The sequence below is a fragment of the Puccinia triticina genome, chromosome 11A, assembly GCF_026914185.1.
Source record: "Puccinia triticina chromosome 11A, complete sequence".
Taxonomy (NCBI): Eukaryota; Fungi; Basidiomycota; class Pucciniomycetes; order Pucciniales; family Pucciniaceae; genus Puccinia; species Puccinia triticina.
This window is the reverse complement of record NC_070568.1, coordinates 744,050-766,531: the sequence shown is the minus strand read 5'-3', so window position 1 is coordinate 766,531 and position 22,482 is coordinate 744,050. Positions and strand designations below refer to the sequence as shown.

At 48.3% G+C, this 22,482-nt stretch overlaps 4 protein-coding genes across 4 annotated transcripts; 1 reads left to right on the top strand and 3 right to left on the bottom strand.

Annotated features, from left to right (window-relative positions):
- Positions 1-814: 814 nt before the first annotated feature.
- On the bottom strand, positions 815-2,266 carry PtA15_11A72 (uncharacterized protein; the record flags this gene model as incomplete). Its single annotated transcript, XM_053161647.1, has 8 exons — positions 815-839; positions 912-1,201; positions 1,270-1,395; positions 1,476-1,641; positions 1,714-1,771; positions 1,842-1,857; positions 1,939-2,033; positions 2,116-2,266. 8 exons carry the CDS (start codon positions 2,264-2,266, stop codon positions 815-817), a joined length of 927 nt encoding a protein of 308 aa, XP_053024940.1.
- An 840-nt stretch (positions 2,267-3,106) lies between these two features.
- PtA15_11A71 (uncharacterized protein) lies at positions 3,107-7,353 on the bottom strand (the record flags this gene model as incomplete). Its single annotated transcript, XM_053161646.1, has 18 exons — positions 3,107-3,200; positions 3,268-3,384; positions 3,458-3,803; positions 3,877-4,017; positions 4,095-4,167; positions 4,240-4,619; positions 4,686-4,812; positions 4,877-4,912; positions 4,988-5,016; positions 5,106-5,170; positions 5,233-5,275; positions 5,359-5,515; positions 5,592-5,661; positions 5,729-6,006; positions 6,078-6,202; positions 6,284-6,452; positions 6,522-7,100; positions 7,186-7,353. 18 exons carry the CDS (start codon positions 7,351-7,353, stop codon positions 3,107-3,109), a joined length of 2,997 nt encoding a protein of 998 aa, XP_053024939.1.
- Positions 7,354-8,316: 963 nt separating this feature from the next.
- PtA15_11A70 (uncharacterized protein) lies at positions 8,317-12,976 on the top strand (the record flags this gene model as incomplete). Its single annotated transcript, XM_053161645.1, has 5 exons — positions 8,317-9,885; positions 10,241-12,189; positions 12,272-12,451; positions 12,536-12,639; positions 12,714-12,976. 5 exons carry the CDS (start codon positions 8,317-8,319, stop codon positions 12,974-12,976), a joined length of 4,065 nt encoding a protein of 1,354 aa, XP_053024938.1.
- A 4,212-nt stretch (positions 12,977-17,188) lies between these two features.
- Positions 17,189-17,649, bottom strand: PtA15_11A69 (uncharacterized protein; the record flags this gene model as incomplete). Its single annotated transcript, XM_053161635.1, has 4 exons — positions 17,189-17,206; positions 17,291-17,350; positions 17,423-17,533; positions 17,623-17,649. The coding sequence occupies 4 exons, from the start codon at positions 17,647-17,649 to the stop codon at positions 17,189-17,191; spliced, it is 216 nt and encodes a 71-aa protein (XP_053024937.1).
- Positions 17,650-22,482: the final 4,833 nt, after the last annotated feature.

Below are 22,482 nucleotides of genomic sequence, written 5' to 3'. Positions count from 1 at the left end.
ACCATTAGTTTTGCGTCAACCTGAGGCTTGCTAAAATTCCAAGAAATCAAATGAGGGGAGACAAAAATCCCCTCTACTGGCTGACAGCAAGAAAAATTGAAAAATAATATTTTGCTCCTGCAGTCAAAGTATTTTACGCTACCGCGCACTGTAGCCGGGACGTTGAGTGTATGATGTCTGCAGTGCGCAACAAGTTTTTGCAGTGCACAAAGTACATCCGTTTTTTTTATTTCATAATCATTCTTAGGAACTTATTTTCCACCCCTGTAGCCAATCTCATGACTTGAAGGCTGTGGCCTGAGCTTCTGCATTCAAAAATGTAGAGCCAAAAACATTAGATAACCCACTGCACAAGCATCAAAGTTTAAATACCTTTTTTTTCTCAACCATTTTCTTTTTAGTTTTGTACCATCAAGTTCATCTGGTATTTTCATCATTTCCATTTTTCCTCTTTTTTTTTGAAAATTGAAATTTGATGTATACCTAGGGATGCAACCAGGCCGGGTTTGGGTTGGAAAACAGTGCCCAAACAGGACCCAGGCAAGCATTCACTAGACACACTTACGTAATATCTTGGAAAATGGGCATTTTGAAACAGCTGTAGTTCTGGTTTTTTGAGCAAAACCAGTGTTTTGAAACCACCTACGTCAGTATGTTTCTTTTTTCAAAAAATCATAATGATTTGAACATTCTATATGGGGAAGTTACAAGTCAGGCGGAAGAAAAAGATAGTCTATTAATGTGCTGTTATAGTGAGAGCAAGTAAATTGGACTGGAGTGGGGATACAATGATATTGACAGAAAAACAATCCTGCTATGCCGAATTGGAGTAGTCATACCTAAGATGGACAAAAACAAAGAATCAGCTGGATGGCTAGTTTTTGATTCAGAACAAGATGAATAAGGCTTACTTTCGGTAAAAGACTTCCGAGTCAGTAGGAACCGAGCTTTCAGGGAGAGCGCCACGTTTCTTGAAGTGTGGGTCTCCTTGGGCCTCGAGTTTCAATCGGATCAGCCGATCCTCTTTCAACCAATGTAGAGCGAGGACCAGTAACTTTGAGCCGATTCTGTCGGGACTCGCGATTTCCTTGAGAGCATTAGGCGGGATTCCCGGGTGTTTTTCTGGCGCTTCCGTCGAGATTGGCCATGAAATAGGTTTGGGAGTCGTAGTCGATCCAATCTGAAGATGGCAGACATGCGTCTAATTGGTCGTAGTAAGATTAGCTACCATCACACATCTCCGCAAGCTGAATTAAGAGGACCACTTGCTGGGAAGTTGTCTAATCCATCGAAGATATGAGTGGCATAAACCACCGTACAATCTCTTGTCTTAGTATCTTCGATCAAAAACTGAAGCAATTCCTGTCGAACCATCACATCCAGATCGACAGTGACCTGAATATTTTTCATATCAAGTAAACAGTCAGTCTATCATATCCAATGATTGATGACGATGAAGAAAACAGGTGATTTGCCTCGTCGAGTAGTAACAAATTCCAAGGAGCCATCAGACCTTGAACGATTTGTACCCGTCGTCGTTCTCCATCACTGATCTGGTGCATATGCCAATCAAGATCGACATCCAGGATATCCAGTAGGCGATCTCGTCGAGCTTTGTGCCGGTAACCTCCCACCGAATCCCTGTAGTTTATTTTGAGATGCGAACTGATGAGCCCATATAGAATAGATCATATTGAGAGGGTTTAGACTTACAGAAAATGTGAAACGACTAAATCAGATCGAACGACTGTGTTACTGGCCCATTCAGTACCTAAACCGGATTTTCATCAGTCATCAATGTTACGATCGACAACTTCTGATTCTCTACAAGGTTTATTTACCTAAATAAGCGACACCCTGGTGGGAGTATGAATAAGAGATGTTTAGCAAACGAAATCAAGAAGGCCTCTGGTACAATCAGGACGAGCTTCGACTGACTGCTGGTGTGTTGAAAAAAACGTCTTCGCCTAACGCTTTCGCCTTTGATTTCGTCATCCGTTTGCCAGCCAGGATTTGGAGCAAGGTCGATTTACCTGGGGATCATCAATTGGAGGATTCATGGAGTCAGTTTAGCTGAGCAGCATCGATATGTGACAACAAGTAGGTTGACCTTACCTGCTCCATTGGCACCTATCAGTAGACATCGTGATCCACGCTCGAGCTCCAGGTTAACATCCCGTAATACGTCTAGACATTCAGGGTTGAACCGAAAGAACAGGTCGGATACCTCAACAGCTGGTGTTGCTTGTTGCTCTCCAGCGCCCATCTTGAAAGAAAGAAACTCGACTGACTGAAGCGAGGTAGAGGGAGTCGACAGCTGCTGCAAATCGGCTCATAAAACAACTTTCCAGATGTACCTCAACCCTGGATCGGTGGATCTTTATCTGCATAGCTCACGCTACATCACGGGTTGGATATATCGAGACGCTGCAGGTTGTCACACTTCCCAAAACAGTTCAGAACATCTCAGAGCCGGGAAACATCCCTTACCTACATATGTACAAAGACAACCCAAGATCTCCGTTCATTCATGCAATTCCTATGTATTCTTTGATAGGCAACCGATAGGAGAATCATGCCAAGTCCTTTTCCATTGTGCAGCTGGCGCTGTGCTACCATTTAAACTATTTATACTACATACATCATCAAGTGTTGGATTTGGAAAGCATATAAAACTAATGCTTGATGGCGTGAAGCTGAAAAGATAGCTTAGGTGTCTAGATACATTATTTGGTTCGGAACCATTACAAAAGGTAGGATTTTGAAAGAAAAAGAATTTTATTGAAGCCAACTGCTTGCTGTATGTTTGATTTGTTTTGTCTTTGAAAGGAATCAAAAACAAAGTGATTAATTTCGGAATTTACAATTAGTCTTATAAAGCTAAAATCTTGAGAAAAAAAGTGGACTCGTCAAGAAAAGACATCAAGCGATTGAAGATCGAAATCCAAAGTAAAATAGAACCAGCTTGAGTTTTGAGGGCTTGAAATCCAGTAAGTCCGTGGAAAGTCCGAATAGAAGAGAAAACGAAAGATAGCAATTGATTGTTCCTGATGGTGATTATTGAGAAATAGTGTGTGTGAGAGCAGTTGAATTAATAATTGATTTATCAAGGCTTTTGTGAGCGACGGATATTAAAAACGGGCGAAAGCCAGGCCTCGTAATCCTCTTCTTCCTGAGGGTCGCCGGTCACTCGCAGAGCTCTAGAGAATTGTCGAATTGTCTTGGTAAAGAACACCCTTTCAATATCAATCTTTAATTCTTACTAACCTGACCAAAATTCGGTAACTTCCGTCTGGAAGCGTTGTGGGTTTAACGTGGCGGTAGTTGGTACCACTCAAGTCATATACCTTCCCATTGAAAGCGATTGAAGCTGCGTCAGCCAAGCTGAAATTCAAACAAGTCATCAACGTCAACCGTGTGGCTCTTTCTAGATCAGCAAAACGAAATCGAAACACACGCATGTCTTGGCTTCCATCTTAGTAATGTTTCATACGGCTTGAGTGACCCTAGCAATGGGACATCTCTGAATTTGTTGGGCACCATGCCGGGGAAACCATCGGGTTTGTCGATATGATGTGAAGGTTTGAAATTGTTGCCGCCGTTTTCGGCTGTGTTGGTGAGCTTACTTCGATTCGATTCGATGATCCCGCGCTTCAGTAGAGTTTTCTGCGGTGGTGGACTGCTTGTTACGGGGGGAGGTCCTGCGTTGGACTTTGTGTTTTGGGTGGTTTTTGGAGGTAAAAGCGATGGGGGTATAACTGTGTCCCCTTTGACCACATGAAATAAAAGCAAAGGAGTCCCGACTACAGTGAGAAATACGAACGTTTAATCAGCATTTTCCACAGAGTTCCTCTGTCAGGAATTCCAAAGTCTTACACGCCAATCGATATTCAACAACTGGGATATCGAGTCCTTGCAATGTAAAGGTATGACCCTCCTCGACTGGTAACCCAGTTAATCCACCATCAAGTGCGGGTAGATGGTAATTATCTCCGTAACTAATCCCATAGTCAAGCACTAGGATCAGAAGGAAAGCAATGAGTTTAGTGTTGCTTGAAAAAGAAAGATGGATGCATCCATGATTGATGCGTTACCTGGTCGTTGTTTCAAAGCCGCACCTACTCCATAGTAAGGGATGGTGTGGCTCTCGCACTCGGTTTGGGATTTCTTTAGAAGAACAGCGAGCCGTGAATATCTTGGGGGCGATATTGTGAGCTTCAGTTAATGTTGGCTACTTACAAGCAGTACAAAACCTGAATAAACCGGGAGCGTCATCTCATCTAGACCTGAAGGTGGTTTGAATTTGACTTGGATCTTGCGAGTTTGGCCTGGGCGGAGCACAAATTGCTTGACCGAGAAAGACACAGCCGCAGTGCTAGGTATGAGCGGGACAGGCCAACGGTTGGCTATATTGTTTTTGTCAAAAGTGAGAGCTGTGCCGGCAGTGGCGTGATGGAGGGTATATGACACAGATTGTTTGCCCTTGTTGATGATCGAGAAGGTTTGGGTTCCGTTGAAATGGAGTGTATCATTGAGCGAAAACGAATGAGTTGAAACCACAGTTTTTGCCGTTGCAGCACACCAAGCGTTGACAAGTCCTGCACCCTGATGACATACGGCTATGAAAGAAAAAGGTTAAATTTCTGGATTCGGGCAATGACTGTGTTGGGAAGAAGCTTACTCACATTCCAAAATACCAGTTTCGCTGAAGTTCGCAACAGGCGACGCTGAAGAAGAAATCCGGGTGTATATTTCATGTGGATTGATTCCTTTCCCTTGTATACTCATCACCAGTGCTGCGATGCCCGCCATCTGAGATGCGTTCAGATACTTCAGCTATTGTATTGTAACGATTGAACACCCGAAAGGAACTGACCTGTGGCGCGGATATTGATGTTCCCGAAGCAATAGCCTGAAATAAACCAAAAGTTGCAGATTAGACTCAGTACTGTAAATGATTAATTGACATTGGCCATGAAGTACTTACATATGAACCTTCTGACACCGGGTAAGTGGCTAAATATTACCATCATGCAGACAAAAACCGTCAGTTTTCCTGAATTAGGAGGTTGGGTAGTGAGAGCCTAGAGGTGAATTTGACAAACAAAGCACATTTCCGCCAACCCCAAGCACCCCTGGCTGCGGGGATTCGAGATCAAACATAGGGCCACTGGACATGATTTCAAAGTCAGCTTTCGATGTTGTCATTATGCTTGACAAATGGATACTCACTAGTTGGAGAATTGGCTAACTTTACCGCTGTCGGGAGCAGCCACTGTTTCAATGATAAACATTTGAGATCGTCAGTATTCTTGATGGCCAGAGATAATGTCTTCCTTGCGATTCCCATAGAAATACCTTGAGCGATAGTCAAATCCTTCGAGATGGTGATCCTAAACTTGCTAGGATTTGCGAAATACTGTTCTCTCAGCATGTTCCCGATGTCCCGAGTGACCACACCGACAGAAACGCCGTTGGTGGTATCCCGCGCGACGTATTCTGGAGAAGAGTTGTTCTAAGTTGAGCGATGGCAGACACCGTCAGCGAGAGGAATAGCCCAGGGATGAGAGCAAGATCACTAAATGACACACGTTGGCCCAGAGGATCTTATGAGTTCCATGCCTTATCAAGTTGCTCAATTGGGTTTCGAAAGTGCACGCGCTATGTTTGACACTGACTGTCAGTCTGGCAGCTCTTCCAAGAAGTAAAAGAAGTTGACGGTGCTTACTGGGTCTCAGAGCGCCTGACTAATACGATGTGTTGTGACAGGTTGGGTGAATTATCGGGTAACGGCTTACAAGCGTCATCGAGGCCATTCTTGGTTGAGCTTATCGGATAAACGGGGAAAGTTCCAGGGTCCATGGTAAAGGTAGCGAAGTAGTTGAAGGCTCGGGAGCCAGTGACTGAGGTTGTGAAAGGATATGAGACAAGGGCTGTGGATTGGACGCTTCCTACGGAGATCGTGCCGGTGCCGGTTGATGGAGAGGTAGCAAAGAACAAGCCTTCCTTAAATGAAGTGGCGAGTCAACGTTTGACACGATTTGAGTATTGCGATGTACCTGGCAGCAATCACTTACCTCACCCAAGTTTCCAGCCGAGACTATGACTGCACGCCTTTTGGCTATGCGGCCGGCTATGACTGCTGCTATCGACCCCCCAGACCAACCACCCGGGGCACCAACAGATAACGAGAAAACATCGGCTGGAGAGTCAAAGGTTCGTGTCAGTAGTTATTGAGAGAAAGAGAGGAAGGATGATTGAGAAAACATGAATTCCCACTCACCTCCATCCTTAAAGGCTCGCAGCAAGGCTGAAGCAACCAGTTCGTCGTTAGTATTTTCTTTGCAACCAAATATTCGGTAAGAGGACATTGTTGCCTCGGGGCACACTCCTCTGAAGCCCATCGAATTCTCGTTGGCGGCAAGAACGCCCATGATGTGAGTACCATGCATCTGGTAGGTGAAAGCACAAGCAGGGCGTCAGCACTGGAAATGGAAATGAGACTGCCAGATGGGACTGACCGCACAAGGTGCGCATGGGTTATCATCGGGTATCGGTGGGTTGGTTCCATTGTAGTCGTCCCCCACGAAGTCGTATCCTTTCGCAATCTTGAATCCTGGCCCGAAACCTTTGCCCAAGGCGGGATGTTCACAGTCGCAGCCGGTGTCAATGACGGCGATGTTGATGCCTTTACAGCGGTAGCCCTTTTCGTGTAGACGTGAGATGCCAACTTGAACGTGAGGCTCGAAGAGATCAGCTGAATTGCCCACTGGTAGATTGTTGAGGACCTTGGGGGTGTGTAGAAATTTTGGGCGGGTGACCTCTTGGACGGGATAGATTGTCTGTTGATGATTATGATTGATCGAAGCATAAGACGCGTGATTAACATTCCGCACCAAAATCCGAAAATGGGCGAAACAAGAAGAGAAATACGGGCCAACTTTGACAAACGAGGCCGCTTTGATACTTTTCATACTGTGGGGATTTGCAACTGAAAGTGAGACGCCGGAAAAGATGCCAGGGACCGTAGAGAGGGGTGTGATGTCGTTGAATACCACGCCGTTGCTGGCCAGGTGGTCTTCCAGCAATTCCCTGAAATGCTGCGATTTGGCAGCGAGCCCTCAAATTTCAGTGCTCAAGTGACGATATAAATGATAATAAACGAAAGGTGGAATATACGCGTACAGCTGTTGAATTTTGAATGAGTGCATGTTGTTGTTCTTGATATTCGACAACATATCTGGTGATAGACTGCCCGTGTTGCTTGGCAGAGGTGAGGGAGGAGTTGAAGGTGATGATGATGGCCCATGTGCCGATCGCCAGATTCGACAAGAATGCAAGCAAAGAATGCATGTTGGAGAAGAGTGCAGAGGAGGGGCTGCGGGCGGATTGCTGGCAGTGGAAGGAAGGGGGAAGCAGCCAGCCATGACAGAGGAAGCCCAGCTGGTTGGCTGTTTTTGGTCGAGAAGCATGTCAGCAAGCCCCGGGCTTATACAGGCTGGCGATTCTTCCAATTCTTCTGAGGGGTGTATGTAGCCGGCAGAGTCCAGGCCAGCGGGTTCCATGGAAACAGATGGTCTCCTGACGCTCCAATGTGGCACATGGATGCATACATTGTACATAATTCGCTATCTGATGTCCCTTGCGGCTATTTGGGCCCGATGGCTGCCGGATCGGAATGGCTTTCCCTTGTGGCAATGGCATCCACCGCGCTCGGGAGGATACGGGGTAGATATTTTGAATATGTATGTCTTGTGATAGGCATTTGGCGAGAAGCAGCGCCGAGTGCAGGGGCCGTTCAGCTCCCGAGTTCCGACTCCCGAGCCGAGGGTGCCCCCATGCAGCATCGGCCAGCCGATCGTGATCCTGGCCGTCGGTTGGGGGAATGGGATAGCTTCTTCCGTCTTTCCAGAGTGTAACGGCACTTCTCATCTTCTACAACATGGATATGTAGACAGTCGGCTTATACCTTGCGCAGCCGAATCTTGTCTTGTGCCCCCAAACACAAGCGTTCGTCTGGCAGGAAGGCTGTCTATCCTTGCTGGTGAGCCAGTCGATTAAAAAAGACAGACAAAACAGCTGCCTGACTTGCACATTCCTCGAATCTCGAGTCAAACACTCCCCCCTGCTTCTCCATCCCTTCCCCCCCCTCTCTCTCGTCTTTCTCTCCCTGTGTATGTATGCATCTTCTGTTTGAGGCTCATACATAATTGCCCCCTTTCCTGAAGTGAAGCTGAGCCCGAGCCTGGCCATCAGGTTTGAATTAGTGTAGATATTTTCCAGATCGATACCTCTTCTGCGACGTGCTTCAGCGCCATGCTCAAGCTGCCATCGGTCTCGCTGTCCTTCGGGAAACGATCTCAAAACAAGCCGCACAACCGACCCTCCCCCCCCTCGCCCAGCCAGCCTGCCCCCTCCGGCGCGCCCCCAGTCCCGCCCCAGCCTGAGAGCCTCGCCAGCAGCAGCCTGCCCGCCGAGACACTCCCCGCAAACTCAGATCAGTCCAGCAGCAGCAATACCCCGTCTGTCTCGCTCAGGCGGCGCTACCAATTAAACTTCAAACATCTCCAGTCATCCCTCACTCCCTCCAGCACCCCCAAACTCCACCAACTCCCTCCACCCGTTATCAACAGCCCCTCCCCCCCAGCCAGCCCGGACATTCTCCCCAAGGACAATCCAGCCACCCATTACCCCCAGAAATCTAAATTAAGAGCTAGTAGTACCGGTCTCCCCCCTAATACCAATAATAATAATAATAACAGTAGTAGTAGTAGTAGTAGTAGTAGTAGCAGTAACAGTCGTCTGATCAGCAGCCACAGCATGCCTGCGAGCCATCTTTACCCCGACCACCCCCCCTCCCACCTCCTTTCCCCCTCAGCCATCTCGTCGACGCCTCTCCCGCCGATCGGCAGCCCGGCGATCGCCGTGAGCTACAACCACCAGCAACTCTCCCTGCTCCGGCGCCATCACACGCTCAGTGCCGGTGGTCCGCGGCTCGCCCGACTGGAGAAGCAGCAGGTGCTGGCCAACATGGCCGAGAAGGACCGCCGATTCTATGGCGGCGGCAGCGAGGCCGGCAGCAGCCTCTCCGGCAGCGAGAGCGTCGAAAGCCTCTCCCTCGACAGCCGCTCCAACCTCTGTCTGACCCCTCTGCCCGCCAGCCAGCAGTCCCCCAGCCTCAGCCTGCTGCCCGAGCTCACCCACCACCACCCCCTCCTCCACAGCCAGGGCCCCCCGCCCTGTCCGTCTGCCATCTCCAAGGCCACCAGCAGCCCGCCACGCACCCGGAACCCGCTGGCCCAGCAGCACTCGGGCTTCCAGCTCATCAGGGGCTACAAGCTCGGGACTGCTGCCCTCCGTAGCCTCGACCTCGGCTCCCCGGTCGAGCTCGAGGAGGAGGAGGACGAGGAGGCGCACAGGCTAATGGCTCCCAATGTCAACAGCAGCGTTCAATCGGCACACTCTCAGGCCCATCCGCTGGGAACTCAATTGAGCCCAGCGACCACCCCCTCCACGCACATCAACACCAACATCATCATCCGCCGGACCCCGCCCGTCGAACCAGCTGGCTCCGGCGCTGACCCTTTCCCTCATTCTGCAAGCTTCCCCCTGTATTCCCAGGCGGCCCTCCATCGCAACTTCTCCTCCCCCTCCAAGCTGCAGCACTCCACAACCGCCAGTGCCGACCAAGCCCAGCTCTTCTGTCCCCCGCCCAACTGGAACAAGCTCTCGATCCTCAACAGATCAGCCATGAAGCCATCCGAATCAGCCCTCCAGCTCCTCCACACCCTCCACCCCACCCGTAGCCAGACCCAGGGCGACCCGCGTTCACTCGGCCTGACAACCGAGGAAGAGGACGACGAACAGATCATGGGTAGTCCTGTCGTGAGTCTCCTGTGTCTTTTATGTAACTCTCCCGCTCCTTCTTCCCGCCGTCCGGTCGCCGTCTTCCCACCCGTTGCCGTGCCCCCACTCAGAACAACAAACCGGGTGGCTTGGCATTTAATTCTTCCACGCGCCCACGTTGCCCGTCTTCCCTTCCCCCCATGTCGTGGGTGTCAGGCAACCATCCAGTTACGCCATCATTAGTTGATAATGCCCTTGATAAATCTATTATAACTATCCAATTCAAATACATAGATAAAAATGTACGTGGCTGTGTAGAATGATCAGCTGAATTGGCGTCTGTTTCTCCATGTTTTCTTCTGCTACAACAACCGAAAAAAAAAAAAAAAAACAGGACTTTCCTCATACTTCCAGCCTTCACCGAGCCACATCCGATCGCGTCTCATCCACCGGCAACCATCTTAACGCATCTCAGCCACCTAGCTCCACCTCGTTGTCACATTGGGCGGAACAAACCAACCTACGACGACACCAGTCTATGAAGTCCGACGGAAGATGGGGTGCATCTGCAGCGACCAGTGCTGATGATACAACTGAAACCAGATCTACCAACGAGCCCATCCAAAACCAGGACTCCGGCCGCAACCCACTCGACACCTTTTACGAGCTAGGCTCTTCTTCTGTCGGCGGCCAATCAGCCTCCCTTTTGCGCTCCGCCAGCCATCACTCCAACCCCTCTCCAGCTTTCTCCAGTTCCATGTCTGCCCACCCGTCTCCAAGTGGCACTATCGGACCGTCTTCTAACCAAGCCGCTGGCGTCGTGACGACCATGAGCAGCCCTGTTAGCGTCCCCGGACTCTCCATTAACCCCTGGAGCCCTTCGGTCGAAGAGGCCAAGAAGCTCAGAGAACCCATGCTCAGACAGGCTAGCCTTGATACACTGGCTTCCAACAACAGCTCCAACAACTCCAACTCTCTTCCCATGAAGAAATCCACCAACTCTGATCTCTCTCGCTTCCGATCATCCTCCAACGATGATACCCAAGGTCGGGGGGATGTCAATCTTTTGCATACCAGCTTCGGCCGAATCAATCTCGGCCAAGGCAAGAACGGCGAAGAACTCAGCTCTCGCCCGCTATCCCACCGAATCACTGGCGTCAGGAGTCCCCTCTCCACCTCGACATCTTTGGCCGATCTAAGCGAGGGTACCGTGGCCGACGTGGAGGTTGCCAACCCTGTTGTCGTAGCACCATCGAAGAAGCTCGTCCTCCCGCCGCTCGTCACCGACTTCACAGGAACAGCCCAGGCACGAAAACCTCCAGGTTCGATCAACCGTCACCCCAATGGTGGCGTTTCTCTCCTCTTCAAGGGGCCGGCCAGTGCTGCTGCATTCGTCCCCCCGATCGGGCACTCCTTGTCTAGAAACATCAACGACCCTTTCAACTTCCAAGAGAAGATGCCGTTGGCTGCCAGTCATAATACCGCCGCACCCGGGATCGGGGCATCCACCTGGCTCACCCAGAAGGAGCGTCTAGTCGGTGAATCACAGTCCCGTCAACAAAGTGGCGAATGGGGCTCTCTACCTCATTCTCCCAGCTCTCAGCTTCAGACTGCCACCACTTCAGTCGTCAATCTGCCCCAACAGATCCAACAGCAGATCATCCTTAACCAGCAACTGCAGCAACTCCAGCAGCTCCAAGTTCAGCAACACCAACTCCAGCAACAGCAAAACCAGCTGCTTAATTCCACAATGAGACTCCCGGGCAGTAATACCACGCCGATCAGTGGTTTCAACTCCCCCGCGATGGCCAACATCTTGCAAAGCAATCCGTTCAGCTACAGCAACATGTCTCCAAGCGCTTCTGGGACCTTCTTCGGTAACGGCAGTAACCCCCATGTTGGGCCGGCACCTCCGCCGAACCCATCCCGGTTACAAACGACCATCACCGGCTTACCGGGCCTGGGCAGCTTGAGTGGCACCTCCCCACACGTCCTCCCCCCGTCGGTCGTTGGTGGGCTTGGGCCGATGGCTGGGCCAAGTATGATGAACATGGCCAAGCCGATGTCCTTCATGACTCCCAACCCGGCCGGCCTGCCCGGCGCCAACAACTCCAACATCCAGGAGCTCGCGCGCCAGAAAGGTTACAACCCCACTAACTTCGATACCTCCCCTCCCTCGGCTAGATTCTTTGTCATCAAGTCTTACACGGAGGAGGATGTCCACAAATCGCTCAAGTACGAGATCTGGGCTAGTACTGATCTGGGCAATAAGCGTTTGGATCGTGCCTTCCACGAGTCTCACGAGTCCGGGCCGATCTATCTCTTGTTCAGTGTCAATGCTAGGTGCGCATCGATCTCTGACTGTCTTGGGATTCTTTTGATCAACCAGTGTGCTGATGTTATCATTACTATCTTCCGACGACAGCGGTCATTTCTGTGGGATGGCCGAGATGCTCACGGCTGTCGATTATAACACGAGCAGCAAGGTCTGGGCCCAAGACAAGTGGAAAGGCATCTTCAAAGTCAGATGGGTCTTCGTCAAGGATATCCCCAACAACGCCCTCCGTCACATCAAGCTCACTAACACGCCCGAGAACAAGCCAATGTAAGCCTTTTCCCGCCCGCATGATCTAAGCTACCCCTTATCTATCTATTCGAATACTCAATTGATCATCTCCCTCCTCTTCAGCACATCGTCGAGAGACACTCAGGAAGTGCCTCATGATAAGGGCATCCAAGTCCTCCACATCATGTCTTCATTCCAATCCAGAACGACGCTGCTACAGGACTATGGTGAGCTGCATATTATCTATTCCCCTCAGTAGAGTCAGTCTTTCTGACGAGATGCTTGGGTGGGTACAACACAGCCTGGTACGAGCACAACGAGAGCCAGAAGAGCCAGCAGCAGCAGCAGGCCTCCGAGGCCAGCGCGCGCTCCACGCCCGTCTCGAGCACCGACGCCCCCCACAAGTCCAGCCCGCCGAACTCGTCCTCCGGCCTCGTCGCCTCCCGCCAGCCCCGCCACTCGCTCAACCACTCCCAGAACCAGAACATCCGCAGGTTCACTCAGGCTAACGGCCATCCCGGACAGTACGCCCCTGTGGCCGTCCAGGTCGCCTCCGGAATCTAATCTTTCCTCCCTTTTTCACTCCATATATAGATATCTGTATTTGTCCTCCCGTTCTATACACACTTAAGCACATACGCACACACACACATATATATATATATGCACACACACTGCACGTGAATTCCCGCTGGCTTCCCTTGCTCTGTGTTGTTGTTTTCTTTCTTTGTTTGTTTGATAGGATCTGTTGGGCTTCTCTTGTTTTGGACATTCCATTCTTTCCTTCCGTCTCACTCTCGTAGAAGAAGTCAGTGTTTGTTCCTGTTCTAATTCCTAGCCACAAAACGACCAACAAAAAACATTCCCCTTTTGGCATCATCCATTCTGCGATCTGTCTTGTCCGCCTCCATACGTCCCATATACAACCGCCGGTTTCCTGTGCTTACTCATCTTGTTCAGTCAGCCAGCCCATCTTCATATAAGGCTTGCTCACAAATTTTTTTAGTCTTGTCCCACCTTATATATATATACTGGTGTCCTTGGTTTCCTGTCTTCAACATATATGTTTCCCTCCTTGTTTGTTATCCTCGGACGATGGATTGATTGATATCAAAGTGTTCTTTCCTTCTTGTCACATATACGCGTACATGCGAATATATATATTACACATAACTTGAGTACATACATGCACATATAACTTCAATGGAACTCCTCTCTCTCTCTCTACTCTTCTTTTTTGTGAATATGCTATCTCCAATCAATAATATGCTCAAAACAAAACCACCATGTTCTCCGTGATCACTCCCAGCAATATATGAAGCTCTGCCAGTTCAAAACTTACAGACGTGGACAAAGGCTTTGTTGGCTCTCCCATCCGCAAAGCAGAGAAAAAAAAAGCCAAAAAAAAACGGATTCTGGACCCGTCATGCTCCTGTGCTAAATGGAAGATCCAAACATGATGAATGTAATCTGACAAGCTCAATTGAGCAAGCTGTCAACGGGGTTGCCAGAGAAAACACCTCAGAAGCTTGCACCTGATTTTTGGGCTATTAGGGGGATCCAAAGCTGGCCAGGTGCAACTTGGATGCCATTTTGCAAGCTGGTGATCAAGTAAGTTTCAGATGTAGCGGGTTTCAAGACACCTTGTAAGATTGTCTCTGCTCAGGTGCCCAACAAAGTCATCATCCTAATTGCTCATAAACTGTCAAATCAATCACTGGCACTTGTCACAAGTGCCACACACACCACGGACACAATTTCAATATTTTGCTTCAAAGAAACTTTGAAGAGGAATTGATACATTGCTTTAACAAGCATTTGGAAAAAAAACTCAAATATGTTTTGAATAATGTTCAAGATTTTTCAGTTTGGCCCAGTGGGCAACATCCCAACTGAACTGATTATTGTTTTATTTTCATTTGAAGCAAGTTTGAACAACCATTGGAGCTGTCTGGGGTGCACACACATACACGGATAAGAAAACCAACATTGTAACCGCTGTGCTGTGTTTAGCGCAGCAAAGCGGTTTTTGTGCTGCTGCGCTAACCGCTTGTTGTTTTCCATGAAAAAAAAGGTGATTTGTAGCGCGCTGGAAAAGTGGGCACGTAGCACTGAACCACTGCATTTCAGCAGTAGCGCAGCGGTTTGAAAAATAAGAACAAAAGTGGTTTAAATTATGTTAAAAGAGGTTTAACATACATTAAAATTCCGCTATCCACTAAAATAGTGATAGAGCACTGGCTTTCAACTCCTGCTGCGCTATTGCTAATTGCCCTGGGTGGGTAGCGGTCAATCACTGCGCATAGTGGTTTTTAAACAGCTTCCGCTGCATGCCTCTGGGACGTAGCCGTGTGACCGCTGCGCTGCGCTAAACAACCACTTTTTTAGCGCAGCGCAGTGGTTACACCATGAAAAAACGTATGTGAATTGGGCTCAGGTGACATTCAGTAATATATGTTGAAATTCCAGTGGTAACTCCAACATTACTCCCCTTGGATAACAATGGCCCCTTTGTCATCATCAGGAGGTTCCACCACTTTTCACTAAGTGTATGGTTGGAGTAAAGGCCGGAGTTAGCTTCATGTCACCTGCCAGTTACAATGTTGTAAAAACCCACACACACCATATGCTTCCTAATCCTTCTCATTTGTATGTTTTAAGCCCTCAATGGATTTCCTAATCCTTTCAGAAACCAAGAAATCCTTATCCACAATAGCTGATGTGTTCAAAGTTGAGATAATAGGGGGTACCACATATGAGGAATACACAATTAGAAACCAGTCAATTTTCCAAAAATGAAATTCATCACCAGCAGATCCCAAAATGGGGTAGAAGAAGGGCCAACATGTTTCAAAAATGGTATGTTTTTTCAAACCCGTCAATTACATAATTGTGGATTTGGTCATATTTACCCCTTAATGGGCGGGTCCACAATTGAAATTTACAAAACTTAGGTACCTGTAACATCTTTATGACCAAAATTTTGAAATTCTGGCAAGCTGTACATGACTGAGTGTTGGTGATCAATCAGTCAACTTATCAAATTTTTAAAACAAATGTTCATAATCACCTTAGAACAGGTTCAAAATTTTTCCAAATTTCAATTGTGAACCCCCCTAATACATGAAATGCTCAAAACAACTCATAATATCATACAAATTTTGAGCAATGATTTTATATGTACCATTCTAGAATTATTTTTATGCTTTGAGTGTTTGGATGGTACCTATCTTTTTCTGGTTGCAATTTGATGATTTTATCTGTAACTTTATTTCAATTAGTATTAATAGCACATCAATAGCATTGACCTGCATGACACACTATTAGCTAGCTTAACTAAGCCTCTTGAATGGAGGGTCCAGGGGACCCCGCCCGGAGGGCTCTCTGTAGGAGAGGCTTATGCATAATGTCTGAAAGCTGGCAGACAAAGGAAGGATTTTCAACCCCAAAAACACAAAAACAGAATTTGATTAAAATCATCAACACATGTACAGAGAAGTATGAGTAGACATTTCTCTTGGCAGTACTGATGCGCACCCTCACCTATTTTTTTAGAGGCCTAAACTAAATCTGATTGAAGGAATCAGGTCAAAGGAATCCTGAAGGATATTCCATTGCTCTGAATATCTATTTTTGAAATTTTTGATAATATGCAGGATTGAATATCTTATCTGCAAAAATTGAGTGGCTGAAGCTGCAGGATCTGAAGATATCTGCAGGTTTGCAAATCCAAGATCCGCAAGGCATGATGTTTGTAATTCCTTAGTTGACATTTCTTTGTGTGTTTTCATTTTTGAAAGATTAGTACAGGGAGAACGGTTGGGATTGAAGAGATAAGACCAGCACCATTTGAAAGCCGAGGTCCAGAAGTACATCTTGGCTCTGGGAGAGGCCCGCAGGAGCTGAGGGGGAGGCTGGGTGAGGCTAATTATTTTTACTCCAGCCATTCATGATTTCTTTCTCAGCCAAATTTTTGACTTTGTGCATCAGTCCCTCCCTACGGGAGGGGCCGCTTCGCGGCCAGCCACAGCGAGCCTCCTACCAGAGGGGACTTGTGCCAAGTTAGTGCTATTAGTAAAGCGATAGAGCTTGGTTTTGCGCTGCGCTTGCACTTCGGCGATCTGGGGGAAAGTTCATGTGCTACACACTTTTAGCACTAGCAATCGCCGGCTGCGTTACCGCTAGCGCTATGGGAGATATCCCTGCAGCGCTGCGCTAAAAGGGGGCTTTTTTTGAGCGTAGCTGCTTAGGCAAATCCAGCAGGTAAAACCGATGGCTTAGCGAAACCAGAGAGCTATCGAGGAGGCTTCCCAAGCCTATCTGTTATTGGCGCAACGCTGAATGCTGCTGAATGATCTTGATGCTCTTGTCGAGGCACTCGTCGTCTTCATTTCTCAGAACAACCCTCACATCGTGCAATCAAGGAAGATACTCCGGTGGATCGCCTGTAAAGACTTTTATGAATGTTGGTTAAACTTTCATCGAAAAATCTAGCGGTATTGTATTGAGGCTTGGTTTACAGCGAGACACTGCAACATGCAATGGTCTGCAATGAAATGAGGAAGCTTGTTGGACGCGAACCGCACAATCAAGTAAAAGACTGATCGGGGACGGCATGTGCGCCCATTGGTAGTACTTTCAACGCTTTTGCTGATCAAATCAAGATGGTTGCTTCTTGAAATAACTACTAATTGGATGATCTACAACAGGAGGGGTACGTTCTACTGAAACTGGGCCAAACGTAGTCAAAGCAACCTCACGCCGGTTGATAGTTTTTTAGTGCTGTGCCTTTTGCTTAAAGTCAGAAAAAAAGATCGTGGTCAGCATAAAGAAGTGACAAACACAGGCGAGGGCGAAGGCAAGGCAAAGCATACAAACCTTGTGGGCTTCAGCAGATGCGCCGTCTTTCATCTCGCTGGCCTTGTCGCCGATGGCGTCCTACAGATGATTGGAGACGTAAGCGTTGAGCTACTGACGTGGGTTGGATGTATGTGATGATCTATTGTTTACCTTGGCTGCACTGGCCCGGGAAGAGAGGCTGGCGTCCGAGTCCTTCGCGACATTCTTGTTGGCCTCCTTGGAAGCTGTGTTCGTGAGCTCAGAGGCCTTGTCTTGGACATACTGTGGTTTTAAGAGAGAGTGCATGTCAACAAGTGTTACCTCTCCGAACGGGACACAATCAATCGGTGGTAGGTATCGATGTTACTCACGTTTAGGCCGTCTTTAACGGTTTGCATTTTGAAGATTTATGGATGGGACTGGTGGGCTGCTAGTTTAAATACGATTGATCAGGTCGACAATCAGCAAACCACATTCGGTAAAGCCACAGACTACAATCTCAAATACTCCACAAAGACACAGTAGTGCGAAGGGAAGCGCTGCGAGTGAGCGGGCTGGCTGAGGCAGTAAGACGATGACCCTGCCGCCAGCTAGGCAGGCGAGAGGCGGGAAAGGTTTGCAGAACTCTCGACATCGTCGGCAGTGGCCGCAGACAGAGGAAGGGGGACTTACGATGGGATGTGAGTATCTTAGATGAGCTGTCGAGTGGAGAGTGTTGATGGCTGGAGGAGGAAAGAAAGAATCGGGGCTGGGAGGGAAGAGTTTTTGTAGACGAGCGGTCTGGAGAACAGCACGAAGAGTCGTCGATCGAACACGCATCGGGATGCGGCTGGGCCTGATGACGACGCTTCTGGAAATCATCCAATCGATCGCTTCTTGTCTTTCACACTGATTCCTGACATCATTGGTTCCTGGCCTTAGTGATCATCCATGATTAAGCCGTTTTTGGGCAAAGGTTGGGCAAAGGCCGCCCTCAGCGCTCAGCTGGACTGGCATATCGCAATCGCATAATCGACATAACCAAATCTTGAAAAAAAAAACAGCGCTGAAGCGGTGACCTGCTGTGGTCATCAGGTTGGTCTGGAATGGGGTCAATGCACCCGATGGTTTCCCTCAGATGACGTGTTTCAACAGAAAGCACGTGTTTATAGGTCGGCAGTCGGCAACCAGGGCGTCTCCGGCGTGGCTTGCCGCCGCTGCCTTCCGGAGCAGAAAGGCCCGTGGCTATACCCCGACGGTGGAGGCTCTACACCACCGGGCAACTGGGACATTGGCCCAACGTGAGCTTCGACGGTGGGACCAACCACACACGAAGGCTTGGTGACCAACGTGGGTCAGCCGCAACCATGAGGCATGGTGGGTCGAACGTTGGCGCAACCGAGTCCCCCACCTTTGCCCTAAGCGGACCAAATGGTGCTTGCTAAAAAAAATTTGGGCAGCATTTCGGCCCCCCAGTACCATTTAATGAAACTACAGGTACGCATTTGGCGCCGAGCAAGAGCCAAGCGATGCCTTCAACCATCTACAGCGCTCCTCCTTTTATACTTTTGCCGCAAACCCCACTGCAACACGCCTACTGTAAAAAATTTCCTTTTCCGTTTGTACGATGGAGGACTTCCCGTCAATCTGCAGCCCCCTGCAGAGTCAGATCTGCAGCCAGGAAACCTTAATTTTTGCGGGGAAATGCTGTCACAGGGCCTGCAGATCTGGCTCTGCAGGGTCTGTAGATCTCAACGGGAAGTCCTCCATTGTCCATATTTCCAAAGGACCAATAAGAGCTCCTTTTCATTGCCTTTTCCATAGCTGTTGTGTCCTCTAAATCATCTGCCTTTGGGCACTGATTAGTTAATGTTACTATGTGCAGATCCCACATCACAAGTACTTCTTCTCAAATTATCTTTACCCAGGCTCTATTAATGTCTACTTACCTTAAAACACTGGGTCCAAGTCACCCCCTATCTCCTTCCCAATTGGTGAACTGTAGAGCTTTCCGCGGATAGGATATTCATCTGCACCTCATTCACCCATCCTCACCCTTTTGCAAAGGCTGCCAACACTCTCTTCACCAGGGCTGGTATATTTTTGGGCCCATAGCCTGTGATAAGAAGGCACAAAAATAACTAACCACAGCACTATAAGAAGGGCTACACCTGGCTACAAGGTTTGACAGGTCCGGCAAATCCCAATGGTGCACAATTGCATTGACCAGCTGCTTACCTGAAAATGGACAGTGCTCCTGTCAAATAAGTCTTGGGATTCTGTGTCTATCTGCGTCTAGGAGGAAAAGGCAACAAGAGATAACCGCTGCCTAACGCTGGCCATTTTTGGAATTCAACAGATCAGCCCCTCCCTGGCCAAAATTTTGGGACTTGCATCAGTACCCAATTACAGTACACCTTCATGCAAACCAATATCCCAGCATATTTGGCCAAATTGGGGAAGACTGATTGTGCGAGCAACAATGGGTAGTTATGTTACTGATAACAGTAATGTAACGGTAACGTAACAATTTTCCTGCCGTTACAGTTACTGTTACGCGTAATGGCGGTGTGTTAGGTTATCACATTGATGTAACAGCATTTTTTCAATGCTAGTTACGTTATCAGAGCGCCCACAGCGCCGGATAACAGTTGAATTTCAGGCTAAAAGTAGCCAACTTTTGCCCGTTATTGCGTTGGCCTGTGGATAACGCAATAACGGCCTCAAAATATGAGGCCCGTTACATTACGCGCAAGGCCCAAAAAAACAACATTACTAATAACGTAACGCGCCGCAGCGCGTCACGAGGAAAGTTATGTTACCCAAAGTACGTGGATAACGTAAAGTAACGTAACTACCCATTGTTTGTGCAAGTCGCGCTTGGGAGTGTGGTGCAATCTGCCCAGTCGTTTTGTGACATTGACATATGGAGCACAGGGCGGCGGAGCCACCCTTGAACCCTAGTCCCAATTATGGCATTGTAGCTGTGCAGCCTGCTGCCGGAAGAAGGATAAAAAAAAGGGTGACTTGAATCCACAACTGCAAGGCCAACACCGCTTGCCAAGCACTCTAACCACTGCAAAAATCAGCTTGGATTCTGGAGGGGAACAGAGTATAGATATTGCCCCGATATTCAGCCAATTGTCTGAATTTTTGATGCTCTGTAGGAAGTTGGTGTGATTGGTTGGACCATTGGTCCCCAATCATGCAGATTGTGGATTTGCTGGATAAACCAATCCCAATCATGTAATTGGTCAGACCACCATTTTCCAATCATGTTTGTTGGACAACCCAACACTGATCACAGGAAGTGAGCCGGCGGTGTAAGCAGTCAAGCTAGTTATATGCTTATAGATCATATTCAGTATGCTTCAATCAAAACAGGGTTAATCTTGTATATAATCTATACCAGATTATGTCAGGGCAGGTCTCTATTGTGGCTGTGCCCTGAATATGATCCTTAGATATACCTAGGGATCACAGCTGATCTCAGATGTTGCAACGGTGTGTTGGAGCTTGACTTGGCCGCAGCACAAGGAGGAAAAAGCCGCGCCTCCTTCTGGAGGGGCTGGTTGAGCAAATGCAACCGGAATCTCAGAGATTTGAGAGAAAGGGTCCTTTCTAGGACGAGAGAATGAAGAGGAAAACCTAGACTTACTAGTTTGGGTAAGTCAAGGTGGAGAGGGAAGTCAGAGGTGGAAAGGTGATAGTTGGAGGATCAGAAAGTAAAGGCACCAATCATTGTATCTTAGATGCAAAAAATAATTGGGCTTGGTAACTTTATAATGATCTGGGGACTATTCCTGGTAGGAACAGTCCCTAGTGCTTATACCCCAGCAATGATGGGCTAACCTGTGGTCCAATGCGCATTGCTTCTCTTTGATCTAGCCACCTGGGAATATTATTAGAATATACTGTTGAGTTGTCTGTTAGTCTGCTACCATGATGTATCACCACAGTATGGAGGGCTGTTGGATCGACCCATGAGCACTACCAACCAACCACCCAGCTGGCAGCCACAAGCGTCTGTAGCCTACACCACGGGCAAATAGGTCTTCTTGCGGCCCGCAGCTTCACCTGACGTTGCATTTGGGGTCGCGGCCGCAGTGACTGCGTCTACTTGCGCAGTCACGCGGGCTTGCAACAACAGGGTGACGCTGCATCCCGCAGCAACAGCTACATGCCTGTAGTGCTAGTTGGTAAAGGCAGCACTCTAGTATGTTTCTCAGCATAGCTGAGGTCGTGAGTCCGACTCTCACCAGACACATCTTCATTTTACAGTCTCTACATATACCCAGGTATTGCTCACTCACTCACTCAAGGTTGACACCCAAGCCATGAACCTACTGTCATGCTTCCTTGAGCTGGCCTACTCCCTCGAGGGCACCACGTGAGTGCGCTCTCTAGTTGGATGGATTGCTTAGTTGCGGGCCGCTCTTGCTCACAGCGGCCTGTGATTTGTTGCTGTCTGCGCTGTCTTGACTAGCAGACTGCTGACAGATGACCTCTGGTGTTTTACACCTTGGTCAATCAGAACCATTTCATTCTCACTCACAAAGTGTCACAGGAGGATTTTCAGACTGTGAACTTTATGTTCTTCATCCTCAATCCCCCGCAACACAAGCTACAAGTATAGAGCTCTGGGGCTCCAGGTGCAATGGAACTTTGGCCATCTGAAGCAGGGCTGAGCTTAAGATGACAGAGGCATGGCAGCAAGCTGGTTTGAGTATGAAAAAGAAATGAACTCTGTCTTTTGAGAGAAAACACCCAGAAGAGAGGCCACTTGATGGATATGGTGGCTGCAAGAATGAAAAACTAGACAAACCTACCTTAAAAGTTGGGAGGCTAGCTGTGGCTGGCACTCACACTTGACCCACATTGTGCTAACTGCTCTCAGGTACCGTTGTTTCTTCTTTTCTCTTTGGTTTTTTTGTTATTCTTGGATGTGCAATGATAACATCTTTCCAAACCCTAATTCTGAGCCTATTTCTCGCAGAGCATTTCCACCACAGGCCCTAAATTGGGGAACAAGTTGGAATTTTCAGGAATTTACCACGTCAACCCAACCCACTGGGGGCGCAATTTGGGTCCAAAATTTACGGCCAAACCTAGATTTTGTGCTCAAGTCCCTACATGTAGGGACTCCTAGAGACTCACTACCAAATCCTCCATCCCCTTCTTGAAACCCTTTCACACAACAAACATCATGTGAAACTGCAACTTCCCATTGGTCACACCCCCAAACACTTATC